Source organism: Atractosteus spatula, chromosome 5, assembly GCF_055471065.1.
Source record: "Atractosteus spatula isolate fAtrSpa1 chromosome 5, fAtrSpa1.hap1, whole genome shotgun sequence".
Taxonomy (NCBI): domain Eukaryota; kingdom Metazoa; phylum Chordata; class Actinopteri; order Semionotiformes; family Lepisosteidae; genus Atractosteus; species Atractosteus spatula.
Genome location: NC_142710.1, coordinates 12,728,871 through 12,743,717, shown reverse-complemented (window position 1 = coordinate 12,743,717; position 14,847 = coordinate 12,728,871). Strand labels below are relative to the sequence as shown.

General features: G+C 51.2%; 1 protein-coding gene across 1 annotated transcript in view; it reads right to left on the bottom strand.

Moving 5' to 3' along the window:
- Positions 1-1,810: 1,810 nt before the first annotated feature.
- Positions 1,811-14,847, bottom strand: part of LOC148834153 (uncharacterized) — a gene marked incomplete at its 5' end in the record, with an annotated part of 32,750 nt that continues 19,713 nt past the window's right edge. Inside the window, one exon of the mRNA XM_088915747.1 lies at positions 1,811-1,858. Coding sequence (XP_088771873.1) covers positions 1,811-1,858 — 48 coding nt within the window. The remainder of the gene's footprint in view (positions 1,859-14,847) is intronic.

Sequence of the window (14,847 nt, the reverse complement as noted above, 5' to 3'; positions counted from 1 at the left end):
AGCAGTTTCAGGAGTTTTTGTGGTGGGGGTAGTTGTTGTGGTAGTAGGGGCAGGTGTTGTAGTTGTTGGGGCTGTTGTTGTGCTTGGTGGAGTAGTGGTGGTTGTAGGGGCAGGTGTTGTAGTTGTTGGGGCTGTTGTTGTGCTTGGTGGAGTAGTTGTGGTAGTTGGGGCAGGTGTTGTAGTTGTTGGGGCTGTTGTTGTGCTTGGAGGAGTAGTGGTGGTAGTTGGGGCAGGTGATGTAGTAGTTTCAAGAGTTGTTGTAGTGGTGGGGGCAGTTGTTGTGGTAGTAGTGCCAGGTGTTGTAGTAGTTTCAGGAGTTGTTGTGGTGGTGGGGTTAGTTGTGGTAGTAGGGGCAGGTGTTGTAGTTGTTGGGGCTGTTGTTGTGCTTGGAGGAGTCGTGGTGGTAGTTGGGGCAGGTGTTGTAGTAGTTTCAGGAGTTGTTGTGGTGGTGGGGTTAGTTGTTGTGGTAGTAGTGGCAGGTGTTGTAGTAGTTTCAGTAGTTGTTGTGGTGGTGGGGTTAGTTGTTGTAGTAGGGGCAGGTGTTTTAGTAGTTTCAGGAGTTGTTGTGGTGGTGGGGTTAGTTGTGGTAGTAGGTGCAGGAGCTGTAGTTGTAGTTGTTGTAGATGTTGGGGCTGTTGTTGTGCTTGGTGGAGTAGTGGTGGTAGTTGGTGCAGGTGTTGTAGTAGTTTCAGGTGTTGTTGTGGTGCTGGGGGCAGTTGTTGTGGTAGTAGGGACAGGTGTTGTAGTAGTTTCAGGAGTTGTTGTGGTGGTGGGGTTAGTTGTGGTAGTAGGGGCAGGAGTTGTAGTTGTTGGGGCTGTTGTTGTGCTTGGAGGAGTAGTGGTGGTAGTTGGGGTAGGTGTTGTTGTAGTTTCAGGAGTTGTAGTGGTGGGGGCAGTTGTTGTGATAGTACTGGCAGGTGTTGTACTAGTTTCAGGAGTTGTTGTGGTGGTGGGGGCAGTTGTTGTTTTAGTAGGGACAGGTGTTGTAGTAGTTTCAGGAGTTGTTGTGGTGGTGGGGTTAGTTGTGGTAGTAGGGGCAGGAGTTGTAGTTGTTGGGGCTGTTGTTGTGCTTAGTGGAGTAGTGGTGGTAGTTGGGGCAGGTGTTGTAGTAGTTTCAGGAGTTGTTGTGGTGGTGGGGGCAGTTGTTGTGGTAGTAGGGGCAGGTGTTGTAGTTGTTGGGGCTGTTGTTGTGCTTGGAGGAGTAGTGGTGGTAGTTGGGGCAGGTGTTGTAGTAGTTTCAGGAGTTGTTGTGGTGGTGGGGGCAGTTGTTGTGGTAGTAGGGGCAGGTGTTGTAGTAGTTTCAGGAGTTGTTGTGGTGGTGGGGTTAGTTGTTGTAGTAGGGGCAGGTGTTGTAGTAGTTTCAGGAGTTGTTGTGGTGGTGGGGTTAGTTGTGGTAGTTGGGGCAGGTGTTGTAGTTGTTGGGGCTGTTGTTGTGCTTGGAGGAGTAGTGGTGGTATTTGGGGCAGGTGATGTAGTAGTTTCAGGAGTTGTTGTAGTGGTGGGGGCAGTTGTTGTGGTAGTAGTGCCAGGTGTTGTAGTAGTTTCAGGAGTTGTTGTGGTGGTGGGGTTAGTTGTGGTAGTAGGGGCAGGTGTTGTAGTTGTTGGGGCTGTTGTTGTGCTTGGAGGAGTCGTGGTGGTAGTTGGGGCAGGTGTTGTAGTAGTTTCAGGAGTTGTTGTGGTGGTGGGGTTAGTTGTTGTGGTAGTAGGGGCAGGTGTTGTAGTAGTTTCAGGAGTTGTTGTGGTGGTGGGGTTAGTTGTTGTAGTAGGGGCAGGTGTTTTAGTAGTTTCAGGAGTTGTTGTGGTGGTGGGGTTAGTTGTGGTAGTAGATGCAGGAGCTGTAGTTGTTGGGGCTGTTGTGCTTGGTGGAGTAGTGGTGGTAGTTGGGACAGGTGTTGTAGTAGTTTCAGGAGTTGATGTGGTGGTGGGGGCAGTTGTTGTTGTAGTAGGGGCAGGTGTTGTAGCTGTTGGGGCTGTTGTTGTGCTTGGTGGAGTCGTGGTGGTAGTTGGGGCAGGTGTTGTAGTAGTTTCAGGAGTTGTTGTGGTGGTGGGGGCAGTTGTGGTAGTAGGGACAGGTGTTGTAGTAGTTTCAGGAGTTGTTGTGGTGGTGGGGTTACTTCTGGTAGTAGGGGCAGGAGTTGTAGTTGTTGGGGCTGTTGTGCTTGGTGGAGTAGTGGTGGTAATAGGGGCAGGTGTTGTAGTTGTTGGGACTGTAGTTGTGCTTGGTGGAGTAGTCGTGGTTGTTGGGGAAGGTGTAGTAGTTTCAGGAGTTGTTGTGGTGGTGGGGTTAGTTGTGGTAGTTGGGGCAGGTGTTGTAGTTGTTGGGGCTGTTGTTGTGCTTAGTGGAGTAGTGGTGGTAGTTGGGGCAGGTGTTGTAGTAGTTTCAGGAGTTGTTGTGGTGGTGGGGTTAGTTGTGGTAGTAGGGGCAGGAGTTGTAGTTGTTGGGGCTGTTGTTGTGCTTAGTGGAGTAGTGGTGGTAGTTGGGGCAGGTGTTGTAGTAGTTTCAGGAGTTGTTGTGGTGGTGGGGGAAGTTGTTGTGGTAGTAGGGGCAGGTGTTGTAGTTGTTGGGGCTGTTGTTGTGCTTGGAGGAGTAGTGGAGGTAGTTGGGGCAGGTGTTGTAGTAGTTTCAGGAGTTGTTGTGGTGGTGGGGGCAGTTGTTGTGGTAGTAGGGGCAGGTGTTGTAGTAGTTTCAGGAGTTGTTGTGGTGGTGGGGTTAGTTGTGGTAGTAGTGCCAGGTGTTGTAGTAGTTTCAGGAGTTGTTGTGGTGGTGGGGTTAGTTGTGGTAGTAGGGGCAGGTGTTGTAGTTGTTGGGGCTGTTGTTGTGCTTGGAGGAGTCGTGGTGGTAGTTGGGGCAGGTGTTGTAGTAGTTTCAGGAGTTGTTGTGGTGGTGGGGTTAGGTGTTGTGGTAGTAGGGGCAGGTGTTGTAGTAGTTTCAGGAGTTGTTGTGGTGGTGGGGTTAGTTGTTGTAGTAGGGGCAGGTGTTTTAGTAGTTTCAGGAGTTGTTGTGGTGGTGGGGTTAGTTGTGGCAGTAGGTGCAGGAGCTGTAGTTGTTGGGGCTGTTGTGCTTGGTGGAGTAGTGGTGGTAGTTGGGACAGGTGTTGTAGTAGTTTCAGGAGTTGATGTGGTGGTGGGGGCAGTTGTTGTTGTAGTAGGGGCAGGTGTTGTAGCTGTTGGGGCTGTTGTTGTGCTTGGTGGAGTAGTGGTGGTAGTTGGGGCAGGTGTTGTAGTAGTTTCAGGAGTTGTTGTGGTGGTGGGGGCAGTTGTGGTAGTAGGGACAGGTGTTGTAGTAGTTTCAGGAGTTGTTGTGGTGGTGGGGTTACTTCTGGTAGTAGGGGCAGGAGTTGTAGTTGTTGGGGCTGTTGTGCTTGGTGGAGTAGTGCTGGTAATAGGGGCAGGTGTTGTAGTTGTTGGGACTGTAGTTGTGCTTGGTGGAGTAGTCGTGGTTGTTGGGGAAGGTGTAGTAGTTTCAGGAGTTGTTGTGGTGGTGGGGTTAGTTGTGGTAGTTGGGGCAGGTGTTGTAGTTGTTGTGGCTGTTGTTGTGCTTGGTGGAGTAGTGGTGGTAGTTGGGGCAGGTGTTCTAGTAGTTTCAGGAGTTGATGTGGTGGTGGGGGCAGTTGTTGTCGTAGTAGGGGCAGGTGTTGTAGTTGTTGGGGCTGTTGTTGTGCTTGGAGTAGTAGTGGTGGTAGTTGGGGCAGGTGTTGTAGTAGTTTCAGGAGTTGTTGTAGTGGTGGGGGAAGTTGTTGTGGTAGTAGTGGCAGGTGTTGTAGTAGTTTCAGGAGTTGTTGTGGTGGTGGGGTTAGTTGTGGTAGTAGGGGCAGGTGTTGTAGTTGTTGGGGCTGTTGTTGTGCTTGGTGGAGTAGTGGTGGTAGTTGGGGCAGGTGTTGTTGTAGTTTCAGGAGTTGTTGTGGTGGTGGGGGGGGCAGTTGTTGTGGTAGTAGGGGCAGGTGTTGTAGTAGTTTCAGGAGTTGTTGTGGTGGTGGGGTTAGTTGTGGTAGTAGGGGCAGGAGTTGTAGTTGTTGGGGCTGTTGTTGTGCTTGGTGGAGTAGTGGTGGTAGTTGGGGCAGGTGTTGTAGTAGTTTCAGGAGTTGTTGTGGTGGTGGGGGCAGTTGTTGTGGTAGTAGGGGCAGGTGTTGTAGTAGTTTCAGGAGTTGTTGTGGTGGTGGGGTTAGTTGTTGTAGTAGGGGCAGGTGTTGTAGTAGTTTCAGGAGTTGTTGTGGTGGTGGGGTTAGTTGTGGTAGTAGGGGCAGGAGTTGTAGTTGTTCGGGCTGTTGTTGTGCTTGGAGGAGTAGTGGTGGTAGTTGGGGCAGGTGTTGTAGTAGTTTCAGGAGTTGTTGTAGTGGTGGGGGCAGTTGTTGTGGTAGTAGTGGCAGGTGTTGTAGTAGTTTCAGGAGTTGTTGTGGTGGTGGGGTTAGTTGTGGTAGTAGGGGCAGGAGTTGTAGTTGTTGGGGCTGTTGTGCTTGGTGGAGTAGTGGTGGTAGTAGGGGCAGGTGTTGTAGTTGTTGGGGTTGTAGTTGTGCTTGGTGGAGTAGTCGTGGTTGTTGGGGCAGGTGTTGTAGTAGTTTCAGGAGTTGTTGTGGTGGTGGGGTTAGTTGTGGAAGTTGGGGCAGGTGTTGTAGTTGTTGGGGCTGTTGTTGTGCTTGGTGGAGTAGTGGTGGTAGTTGGGGCAGGTGTTGTAGTAGTTTCAGGAGTTGTTGTGGTGGTGGGGGCAGTTGTTGTGGTAGTAGGGACAGGTGTTGTAGTAGTTTCAGGAGTTGTTGTGGTGGTGGGGTTAGTTGTGGTAGTAGGGGCAGGAGTTGTAGTTGTTGGGGCTGTTGTGCTTGGTGGAGTAGTGGTGGTAGTAGGGGCAGGTGTTGTAGTTGTTGGGGCTGTAGTTGTGCTTGGTGGAGTAGTCGTGGTAGTTGGGGCAGGTGTAGTAGTTTCAGCAGTTTTTGTGGTGGGGGCAGTTGTTGTGGTAGTAGGGGCAGGTGTTGTAGTCGTTGGGGCTGTTGTTGTGCTTGGTGGAGTAGTGGTGGTAGTTGGGGCGGGTGTAGTAGTTTCAGAAGTTGTTGTGGTGGTGGGGTTAGTTGTGGTAGTAGGGGCAGGTGTTGTAGTTGTTGGGGCTGTTGTTGTGCTTGGAGGAGTAGTGGTGGTTGTTGGAGCAGGTGTTGTAGTAGTTTCAGGAGTTGTTGTGGTGGTGGGGGCAGTTGTTGTGGTAGTAGGGGCAGGTGTTGTAGTAGTTTCAGGAGTTGTTGTGGTGGTTGGGGCAGTTGTTGTGGTAGTAGTGGCAGGTGTTGTAGAAGTTTCAGGAGTTGTTGTGTTGGTGGGGTTAGTTGTGGTAGTAGGGGCAGGTGTTGTAGTTGTTGGGGCTGTTGTTGTGCTTGGTGGAGTAGTGGTGGTAGTTGGGGCAGGTGTTGTAGTAGTTTCAGGAGTTGTTGTAGTGGTGGGGGCAGTTCTTGTGGTGGTAATAGTGGCAGGTGTTGTAGTAGTTTCAGGAGTTGTTGTGGTGGTGGGGTTAGTTGTGGTAGTAGGGGCAGGTGTTGTAGTTGTTGGGGCTGTTGTTGTGCTTGGTGGAGTAGTGGTGGTTGTTGGGGCAGGTGTTCTTGTAGTTTCAGGAGTTGTTGTGGGGGTAGTTGTTGTGGTAGTAGGGGCAGGAGTTGTAGTTGTTGGGGCTGTTGTTGTGCTTGGTGGAGTAGTGGTGGTAGTTGGGGCGGGTGTTGTAGTAGTTTCAGGAGTTGTTGTGGTGGTGGGGTTAGTTGTGGTAGTTGGGGCAGGTGTTGTAGTTGTTGGGGCTGTTGTTGTGCTTGGTGGAGTAGTGGTGGTAGTTGGGGCAGGTGTTGTAGTAGTTTCAGGAGTTGTTGTGGTGGTGGGGGCAGTTGTTGTGGTAGTAGGGGCAGTTGTAGTTGTTGGCGCTGTTGTTGTGCTTGGTGGAGTAGTGGTGGTAGTTGGGGCAGGTGTTGTAGTAGTTTCAGGAGTTGTTGTGGTGGTGGGGGCAATTGTTGTGGTAGTAGGGACAGGTGTTGTAGTAGTTTCAGGAGTTGTTGTAGTGGTGGGGTTAGTTGTGGTAGTAGGGGCAGGAGTTGTAGTTGTTGGGGCTGTTGTGCTTGGTGGAGTAGTGGTGGTAGTAGGGGCAGGTGTTGTAGTTGTTGGGGCTGTAGTTGTGCTTGGTGGAGTAGTCGTGGTTGTTGGTGCAGGTGTTGTAGTAGTTTCAGGAGTTTTTGTGGTGGTGGGGTTAGTTCTGGTAGTTGGGGCAGGTGTTGTAGTTGTTGGGGCTGTTGTTGTGCTTGGTGGAGTAGTGGTGGTAGTTGAGGCAGTTGTTGTAGTAGTTTCAGGAGTTGTTGTGGTGGTGGGGTTAGTTGTTGTGGTAGTAGGGGCAGTTGTTGTAGTTGTTGGGGCTGTTGTTGTGCTTGGTGGAGTAGTGGTGGTAGTTAGGGCAGGTGTTGTAGTAGTTTCAGGAGTTGTTGTGGTGGTGGGGGCAGCTGTTGTGGTAGTAGGGACAGGTGTTGTAGTAGTTTCAGGAGTTGTTGTGGTGGTGGGGTTAGTTGTGGTAGTTGGAGCAGGTGTTGTAGTTGTTGGGGCTGTTGTTGTGCTTGGTGGAGTAGTGGTGGTAGTTGAGGCAGTTGTTGTAGTAGTTTCAGGAGTTGTTGTGGTGGTGGGGGCAGTTGTTGTGGTAGTAGGGGCAGTTGTTGTAGTTGTTGGGGCTGTTGTTGTGCTTGGTGGAGTAGTGGTGGTAGTTAGGGCAGCTGTTGTAGTAGTTTCAGGAGTTGTTGTGGTGGTGGGGGCAGTTGTTGTGGTAGTAGGGACAGGTGTTGTAGTAGTTTCAGGAGTTGTTGTGGTGGTGGGGTTAGTTGTGGTAGTAGGGGCAGGAGTTGTAGTTGTTGGGGCTGTTGTGCTTGGTGGAGTAGTGGTGGTAGTAGGGGCAGGTGTTGTAGTTGTTGGGGCTGTAGTTGTGCTTGGTGGAGTAGTCGTGGTTGTTGGGGCAGGTGTTGTAGTAGTTTCAGGAGTTGTTGTGGTGGTGGGGTTAGTTGTGGAAGTTGGGGCAGGTGTTGTAGTTGTTGGGGCTGTTGTTGTGCTTGGTGGAGTAGTGGTGGTAGTTGGGGCAGGTGTTGTAGTAGTTTCAGGAGTTGTTGTGGTGGTGGGGGCAGTTGTTGTGGTAGTAGGGACAGGTGTTGTAGTAGTTTCAGGAGTTGTTGTGGTGGTGGGGTTAGTTGTGGTAGTAGGGGCAGGAGTTGTAGTTGTTGGGGCTGTTGTGCTTGGTGGAGTAGTGGTGGTAGTAGGGGCAGGTGTTGTAGTTGTTGGGGCTGTAATTGTGCTTGGTGGAGTAGTCGTGGTAGTTGGGGCAGGTGTAGTAGTTTCAGCAGTTGTTGTGGTGGGGGCAGTTGTTGTGGTAGTAGGGGCAGGTGTTGTAGTCGTTGGGGCTGTTGTGCTTGGTGGAGTAGTGGTGGTAGTAGGGGCAGGTGTTGTAGTTGTTGGGGCTGTAATTGTGCTTGGTGGAGTAGTCGTGGTAGTTGGGGCAGGTGTAGTAGTTTCAGGAGTTGTTGTGGTGGTGGGGTTAGTTGTGGTAGTAGGGGCAGATGTTGTAGTTGTTGGGGCTGTTGTTGTGCTTGGAGGAGTAGTGGTGGTTGTTGGGGCAGGTGTTGTAGTAGTTTCAGGAGTTGTTGTGGTGGTGAGGGCAGTTGTTGTGGTAGTTGGGGCAGGTGTTGTAGTAGTTTCAGGAGTTGTTGTAGTGGTGGGGGCAGTTGTTGTGGTGGTAGTAGTGGCAGGTGTTGTAGTAGTTTCAGGAGTTGTTGTGGTGGTGGGGTTAGTTGTGGTAGTAGGGGCAGGTGTTGTAGTTGTTAGGGCTGTTGTTGTGCTTGGTGGAGTAGTGGTGGTTGTTGGGGCAGGTGTTGTTGTAGTTTCAGGAGTTGTTGTGGGGGTAGTTGTTGTGGTAGTAGGGGCAGGTGTTGTAGTTGTTGGGGCTGTTGTTGTGCTTGGTGGAGTAGTGGTGGTAGTTGGGGCGGGTGTTGTAGTAGTTTCAGGAGTTGTTGTGGTGGTGGGGTTAGTTGTGGTAGTTGGGGCAGGTGTTGTAGTTGTTGGGGCTGTTGTTGTGCTTGGTGGAGTAGTGGTGGTAGTTGGGGCAGGTGTTGTAGTAGTTTCAGGAGTTGTTGTGGTGGTGGGGGCAGTTGTTGTGGTAGTAGGGGCAGTTGTTGTAGTTGTTGGCGCTGTTGTTGTGCTTGGTGGAGTAGTGGTGGTAGTTGGGGCAGGTGTTGTAGTAGTTTCAGCAGTTGTTGTGGTGGTGGGGGCAGTTGTTGTGGTAGTAGGGACAGATGTTGTAGTAGTTTCAGGAGTTGTTGTAGTGGTGGGGTTAGTTGTGGTAGTAGGGGCAGGAGTTGTAGTTGTTGGGGCTGTTGTGCTTGGTGGAGTAGTGGTGGTAGTAGAGGCAGGTGTTGTAGTTGTTGGGGCTGTAGTTGTGCTTGGTGGAGTAGTCGTGGTTGTTGGTGCAGGTGTTGTAGTAGTTTCAGGAGTCGTTGTGGTGGTGGGGTTAGTTGTGGTAGTTGGGGCAGGTGTTGTAGTTGTTGGGGCTGTTGTTGTGCTTGGTGGAGTAGTGGTGGTAGTTGAGGCAGTTGTTGTAGTAGTTTCAGGAGTTGTTGTGGTGGTGGGGGCAGTTGTTGTGGTAGTAGGGGCAGTTGTTGTAGTTGTTGGGGCTGTTGTTGTGCTTGGTGGAGTAGTGGTGGTAGTTAGGGCAGGTGTTGTAGTAGTTTCAGGAGTTGTTGTGGTGGTGGGGGCAGCTGTTGTGGTAGTAGGGACAGGTGTTGTAGTAGTTTCAGGAGTTGTTGTGGTGGTGGGGTTAGTTGTGGTAGTAGGGGCAGGAGTTGTAGTTGTTGGGGCTGTTGTGCTTGGTGGAGTAGTGGTGGTAGTAGGGGCAGGTGTTGTAGTTGTTGGGGCTGTAGTTGTGCTTGGTGGAGCAGTCGTGGTTGTTGGGGCAGGTGTTGTAGTAGTTTCAGGAGTTGTTGTGGTGGTGGGGTTAGTTGTGGTTGTTGGGGCAGTTGTTGTAGTAGTTTCAGGAGTTGTTGTGGTGGTGGGGTTAGTTGTTGTAGTAGGGGCAGGTGTTGTAGTAGTTTCAGGAGTTGTTGTGGTGGTGGGGTTAGTTGTGGTAGTAGGGGCAGGAGTTGTAGTTGTTGGGGCTGTTGTTGTGCTTGGTGGAGTAGTGGTGGTAGTTGGGACAGGCGTTGTAGTAGTTTCAGGAGTTGATGTGGTGGTGGGGGCAGTTGTTGTCGTAGTAGGGGCACGTGTTGTAGTTGTTGGGACTGTTGTTGTCCTTGGAGGAGTAGTGGTGGTAGTTGGGGCAGGTGTTGTAGTAGTTTCAGGAGTTGTTGTAGTGGTGGGGGCAGTTGTTGTGGTAGTAGTGGCAGGTGTTGTAGTAGTTTCAGGAGTTGTTGTGGTGGTGGGGTTAGTTGTGGTAGTAGGGGCAGGTGTTGTAGTTGTTGGGGCTGTTGTTGTGCTTGGTGGAGTAGTGGTGGTAGTTGGGGCAGGTGTTGTTGTAGTTTCAGGAGTTGTTGTGGTGGTGGGGGGGGGAGTTGTTGTGGTAGTAGGGGCAGGTGTTGTAGTAGTTTCAGGAGTTGTTGTGGTGGTGGGGTTAGTTGTGGTAGTAGGGGCAGGAGTTGTAGTTGTTAGGGCTGTTGTGCTTGGTGGAGTAGTGGTGGTAGTAGGGGCAGGTGTTGTAGTTGTTGGGGCTGTAGTTGTGCTTGGTGGAGCAGTCGTGGTTGTTGGGGCAGGTGTTGTAGTAGTTTCAGGAGTTGTTGTGGTGGTGGGGTTAGTTGTGGTTGTTGGGGCAGGTGTTGTAGTAGTTTCAGGAGTTGTTGTGGTGGTGGGGTTAGTTGTTGTAGTAGGGGCAGGTGTTGTAGTAGTTTCAGGAGTGGTTGTGGTGGTGGGGTTAGTTGTGGTAGTAGGGGCAGGAGTTGTAGTTGTTGGGGCTGTTGTTGTGCTTGGTGGAGTAGTGGTGGTAGTTGGGACAGGCGTTGTAGTAGTTTCAGGAGTTGATGTGGTGGTGGGGGCAGTTGTTGTCGTAGTAGGGGCACGTGTTGTAGTTGTTGGGGCTGTTGTTGTGCTTGGAGGACTAGTGGTGGTAGTTGGGGCAGGTGTTCTAGTAGTTTCAGGAGTTGTTGTAGTGGTGGGGGCAGTTGTTCTGGTAGTAGTGGCAGGTGTTGTAGTAGTTTCAGGAGTTGTTGTGGTGGTGGGGTTAGTTGTGGTAGTAGGGGCAGGTGTTGTAGTTGTTGGGGCTGTTGTTGTGCTTGGTGGAGTAGTGGTGGTAGTAGGGGCAGGTGTTGTAGTAGTTTCAGGAGTTGTTGTGGTGGTGGGGTTAGTTGTGGTAGTAGGGGCAGGAGTTGTAGTTGTTGGGGCTGTTGTTGTGCTTGGAGTAGTAGTGGTTGTAGTTGGGGCAGGTGTTGTTGTAGTTTCAGGAGTTGTTGTTGTGGGGGCAGTTGTTGTGGTAGTAGGGGCAGTTGTTGTAGTTGTTGGGGCTGTTGTTGTGCTTGGTGGAGTAGTGGTGGTAGTAGGGACAGGTGTTGTAGTAGTTTCAGGAGTTGTTGTGGTGGTGGGGTTAGTTGTGGTAGTAGGGGCAGGTGTTGTAGTTGTTGGGGCTGTTGTTGTGCTTGGAGGAGTAGTGGTGGTAGTTGGGGCAGGTGTTGTTGTAGTTTCAGGAGTTGTTGTGGTGGTGGGGGGGGCAGTTGTTGTGGTAGTAGGGGCAGGTGTTGTAGTAGTTTCAGGAGTTGTTGTGGTGGTGGGGTTAGTTGTGGTAGTAGGGGCAGGAGTTGTAGTTGTTGGGGCTGTTGTTGTGCTTGGAGTAGTAGTGGTTGTAGTTGGGGCAGGTGTTGTTGTAGTTTCAGGAGTTGTTGTTGTGGGGGCAGTTGTTGTGGTAGTAGGGGCAGTTGTTGTAGTTTTTGGGGCTGTTGTTGTGCTTGGTGGAGTAGTGGTGGTAGTTGGGGCAGGTGTTGTAGTAGTTTCAGGAGTTGTTGTGGTGGTGGGGTTAGTTGTGGTAGTAGGGGCAGGTGTTGTAGTTGTTGGGGCTGTTGTTGTGCTTGGAGGAGTAGTGGTGGTTGTTGGGGCAGGTGTTGTAGTAGTTTCAGGAGTTGTTGTGATGGTGGGGGCAGTTGTTGTTGTAGTAGGGGCAGGTGTTGTAGTAGATTCAGGAGTTGTTGTGGTGGTGGGGGCAGTTGTTGTGGTAGTAGTGGCAGGAGTTGTAGTAGTTTCAGGAGTTATTGTGGTGGTGGGGTTAGTTGTGGTAGTAGGGGCAGGTGTTGTAGTTGTTGGGGCTGTTGTTGTGCTTGGTGGAGTAGTGGTGGTAGTTGGGGCAGGTGTTGTTGTAGTTTCAGGAGTTGTTGTGGTGGTGGGGGGGGCAGTTGTTGTGGTAGTAGGGGCAGGTGTTGTAGTAGATTCAGGAGTTGTTGTGGTGGTGGGGTTAGTTGTGGTAGTAGGGGCAGGAGTTGTAGTTGTTGGGGCTGTTGTTGTGCTTGGAGTAGTAGTGGTTGTAGTTGGGGCAGGTGTTGTTGTAGTTTCAGGAGTTGTTGTTGTGGGGGCAGTTGTTGTGGTAGTAGGGGCAGTTGTTGTAGTTGTTGGGACTGTTGTTGTGCTTGGTGGAGTAGTGGTGGTAGTTGGGGCAGGTGTTGTAGTAGTTTCAGGAGTTGTTGTGGTGGTGGGGGCAGTTGTTGTGGTAGTAGGGGAAGGTGTTGTAGTAGTTTCAGGAGTTGTTGTGGTGGTGGGGTTAGTTGTGGTAGTTGGGGCAGGTGTTGTAGTTGTTGGGGCTGTTGTTGTGCTTGGTGGAGTAGTGGTGGTAGTTGGGGCAGGTGTTGTAGTAGTTTCAGGAGTTGTTGTGGTGGTGGGGGCAGTTGTTGTGGTAGTAGGGGCAGGTGTTGTAGTAGTTTCAGGAGTTGTTGTGGTGGTGGGGTTAGTTGTGGTAGTAGGGGCAGGAGTTGTAGTTGTTGGGGCTGTTGTTGTGCTTGGAGGAGTAGTGGTGGTAGTTGGGGCAGGTGTTGTAGTAGTTTCAGGAGTTGTTGTAGTGGTGGGGGCAGTTGTTGTGGTAGTAGTGGCAGGTGTTGTAGTAGTTTCAGGAGTTGTTGTGGTGGTGGGGTTAGTTGTGGTAGTAGGGGCAGGTGTTGTAGTTGTTGGGGCTGTTGTTGTGCTTGGTGGAGTAGTGGTGGTAGTTGGTGCAGGTGTTGTTGTAGTTTCAGGAGTTGTTGTGGTGGTGGGGGGGGCAGTTGTTGTGGTAGTAGGGGCAGGTGTTGTAGTAGTTTCAGGAGTTGTTGTGGTGGTGGGGTTAGTTGTGGTAGTAGGGGCAGGAGTTGTAGTTGTTGGGGCTGTTGTGCTTGGTGGAGTAGTGGTGGTAGTAGGGGCAGGTGTTGTTGTTGTTGGGGCTGTAGTTGTGCTTGGTGGATCAGTCGTGGTTGTTGGGGCAGGTGTTGTAGTAGTTTCAGGAGTTGTTGTGGTGGTGGGGTTAGTTGTGGTTGTTGGGGCAGGTGTTGTAGTAGTTTCAGGAGTTGTTGTGGTGGTGGGGTTAGTTGTTTTAGTAGGGGCAGGTGTTGTAGTAGTTTCAGGAGTGGTTGTGGTGGTGGGGTTAGTTGTGGTAGTAGGGGCAGGAGTTGTAGTTGTTGGGGCTGTTGTTGTGCTTGGTGGAGTAGTGGTGGTAGTTGGGACAGGCGTTGTAGTAGTTTCAGGAGTTGATGTGGTGGTGGGGGCAGTTGTTGTCGTAGTAGGGGCACGTGTTGTAGTTGTTGGGGCTGTTGTTGTGCTTGGAGGAGTAGTGGTGGTAGTTGGGGCAGGTGTTCTAGTAGTTTCAGGAGTTGTTGTAGTGGTGGGGGCAGTTGTTCTGGTAGTAGTGGCAGGTGTTGTAGTAGTTTCAGGAGTTGTTGTGGTGGTGGGGTTAGTTGTGGTAGTAGGGGCAGGAGTTGTAGTTGTTGGGGCTGTTGTTGTGCTTGGAGTAGTAGTGGTTGTAGTTGGGGCAGGTGTTGTTGTAGTTTCAGGAGTTGTTGTTGTGGGGGCAGTTGTTGTGGTAGTAGGGGCAGTTGTTGTAGTTGTTGGGGCTGTTGTTGTGCTTGGTGGAGTAGTGGTGGTAGTTGGGGCAGGTGTTGTAGTAGTTTCAGGAGTTGTTGTTGTGGTGGGGGCAGTTGTTGTGGTAGTAGGGACAGGTGTTGTAGTAGTTTCAGGAGTTGTTGTGGTGGTGGGGTTAGTTGTGGTAGTAGGGGCAGGTGTTGTAGTTGTTGGGGCTGTTGTTGTGCTTGGAGGAGTAGTGGTGGTAGTTGGGGCAGGTGTTGTTGTAGTTTCAGGAGTTGTTGTGGTGGTGGGGGGGGCAGTTGTTGTGGTAGTAGGGGCAGGTGTTGTAGTAGTTTCAGGAGTTGTTGTGGTGGTGGGGTTAGTTGTGGTAGTAGGGGCAGGAGTTGTAGTTGTTGGGGCTGTTGTTGTGCTTGGAGTAGTAGTGGTTGTAGTTGGGGCAGGTGTTGTTGTAGTTTCAGGAGTTGTTGTTGTGGGGGCAGTTGTTGTGGTAGTAGGGGCAGTTGTTGTAGTTGTTGGGGCTGTTGTTGTGCTTGGTGGAGTAGTGGTGGTAGTTGGGGCAGGTGTTGTAGTAGTTTCAGGAGTTGTTGTGGTGGTGGGGTTAGTTGTGGTAGTAGGGGCAGGTGTTGTAGTTGTTGGGGCTGTTGTTGTGCTTGGAGGAGTAGTGGTGGTTGTTTGGGCAGGTGTTGTAGTAGTTTCAGGAGTTGTTGTGGTGGTGGGGGCAGTTGTTGTTGTAGTAGGGGCAGGTGTTGTAGTAGATTCAGGAGTTGTTGTGGTGGTGGGGGCAGTTGTTGTGGTAGTAGTGGCAGGAGTTGTAGTAGTTTCAGGAGTTGTTGTGGTGGTGGGGTTAGTTGTGGTAGTAGGGGCAGGTGTTGAAGTTGTTGGGGCTGTTGTTGTGCTTGGTGGAGTAGTGGTGGTAGTTGGGGCAGGTGTTGTTGTAGTTTCAGGAGTTGTTGTGGTGGTGGGGGGGGCAGTTGTTGTGGTAGTAGGGGCAGGTGTTGTAGTAGTTTCAGGAGTTGTTGTGGTGGTGGGGTTAGTTGTGGTAGTAGGGGCAGGAGTTGTAGTTGTTGGGGCTGTTGTTGTGCTTGGAGTAGTAGTGGTTGTAGTTGGGGCAGGTGTTGTTGTAGTTTCAGGAGTTGTTGTTGTGGAGGCAGTTGTTGTGGTAGTAGGGGCAGTTGTTGTAGTTGTTGGGGCTGTTGTTGTGCTTGGTGGAGTAGTGGTGGTAGTTGGGGCAGGTGTTGTAGTAGTTTCAGGAGTTGTTGTGGTGGTGGGGGCAGTTGTTGTGGTAGTAGGGGCAGGTGTTGTAGTAGTTTCAGGAGTTGTTGTGGTGGTGGGGTTAGTTGTGGTAGTTGGGGCAGGTGTTGTAGTTGTTGGGGCTGTTGTTGTGCTTGGTGGAGTAGTGGTGGTAGTTGGGGCAGGTGTTGTAGTAGTTTCAGGAGTTGTTGTGGTGGTGGGGGCAGTTGTTGTGGTAGTAGGGGCAGGTGTTGTAGTAGTTTCAGGAGTTGTTGTGGTGGTGGGGTTAGTTGTTGTAGTAGGGGCAGGTGTTGTAGTAGTTTCAGGAGTTGTTGTGGTGGTGGGGTTAGTTGTGGTAGTAGGGGCAGGAGTTGTAGTTGTTGGGGCTGTTGTTGTGCTTGGAGGAGTAGTGGTGGTAGTTGGGGCAGGTGTTGTAGTAGTTTCAGGAGTTGTTGTGGTGGTGGGGGCAGTTGTTGTGGTAGTAGGGACAGGTGTTGTAGTAGTTTCAGGAGTTGTTGTGGTGGTGGGGTTAGTTGTGGTAGTAGGGGCAGGAGTTGTAGTTGTTGGGGCTGTTGTGCTTGGTGGAGTAGTGGTGGTAGTAGGGGCAGGTGTTGTAGT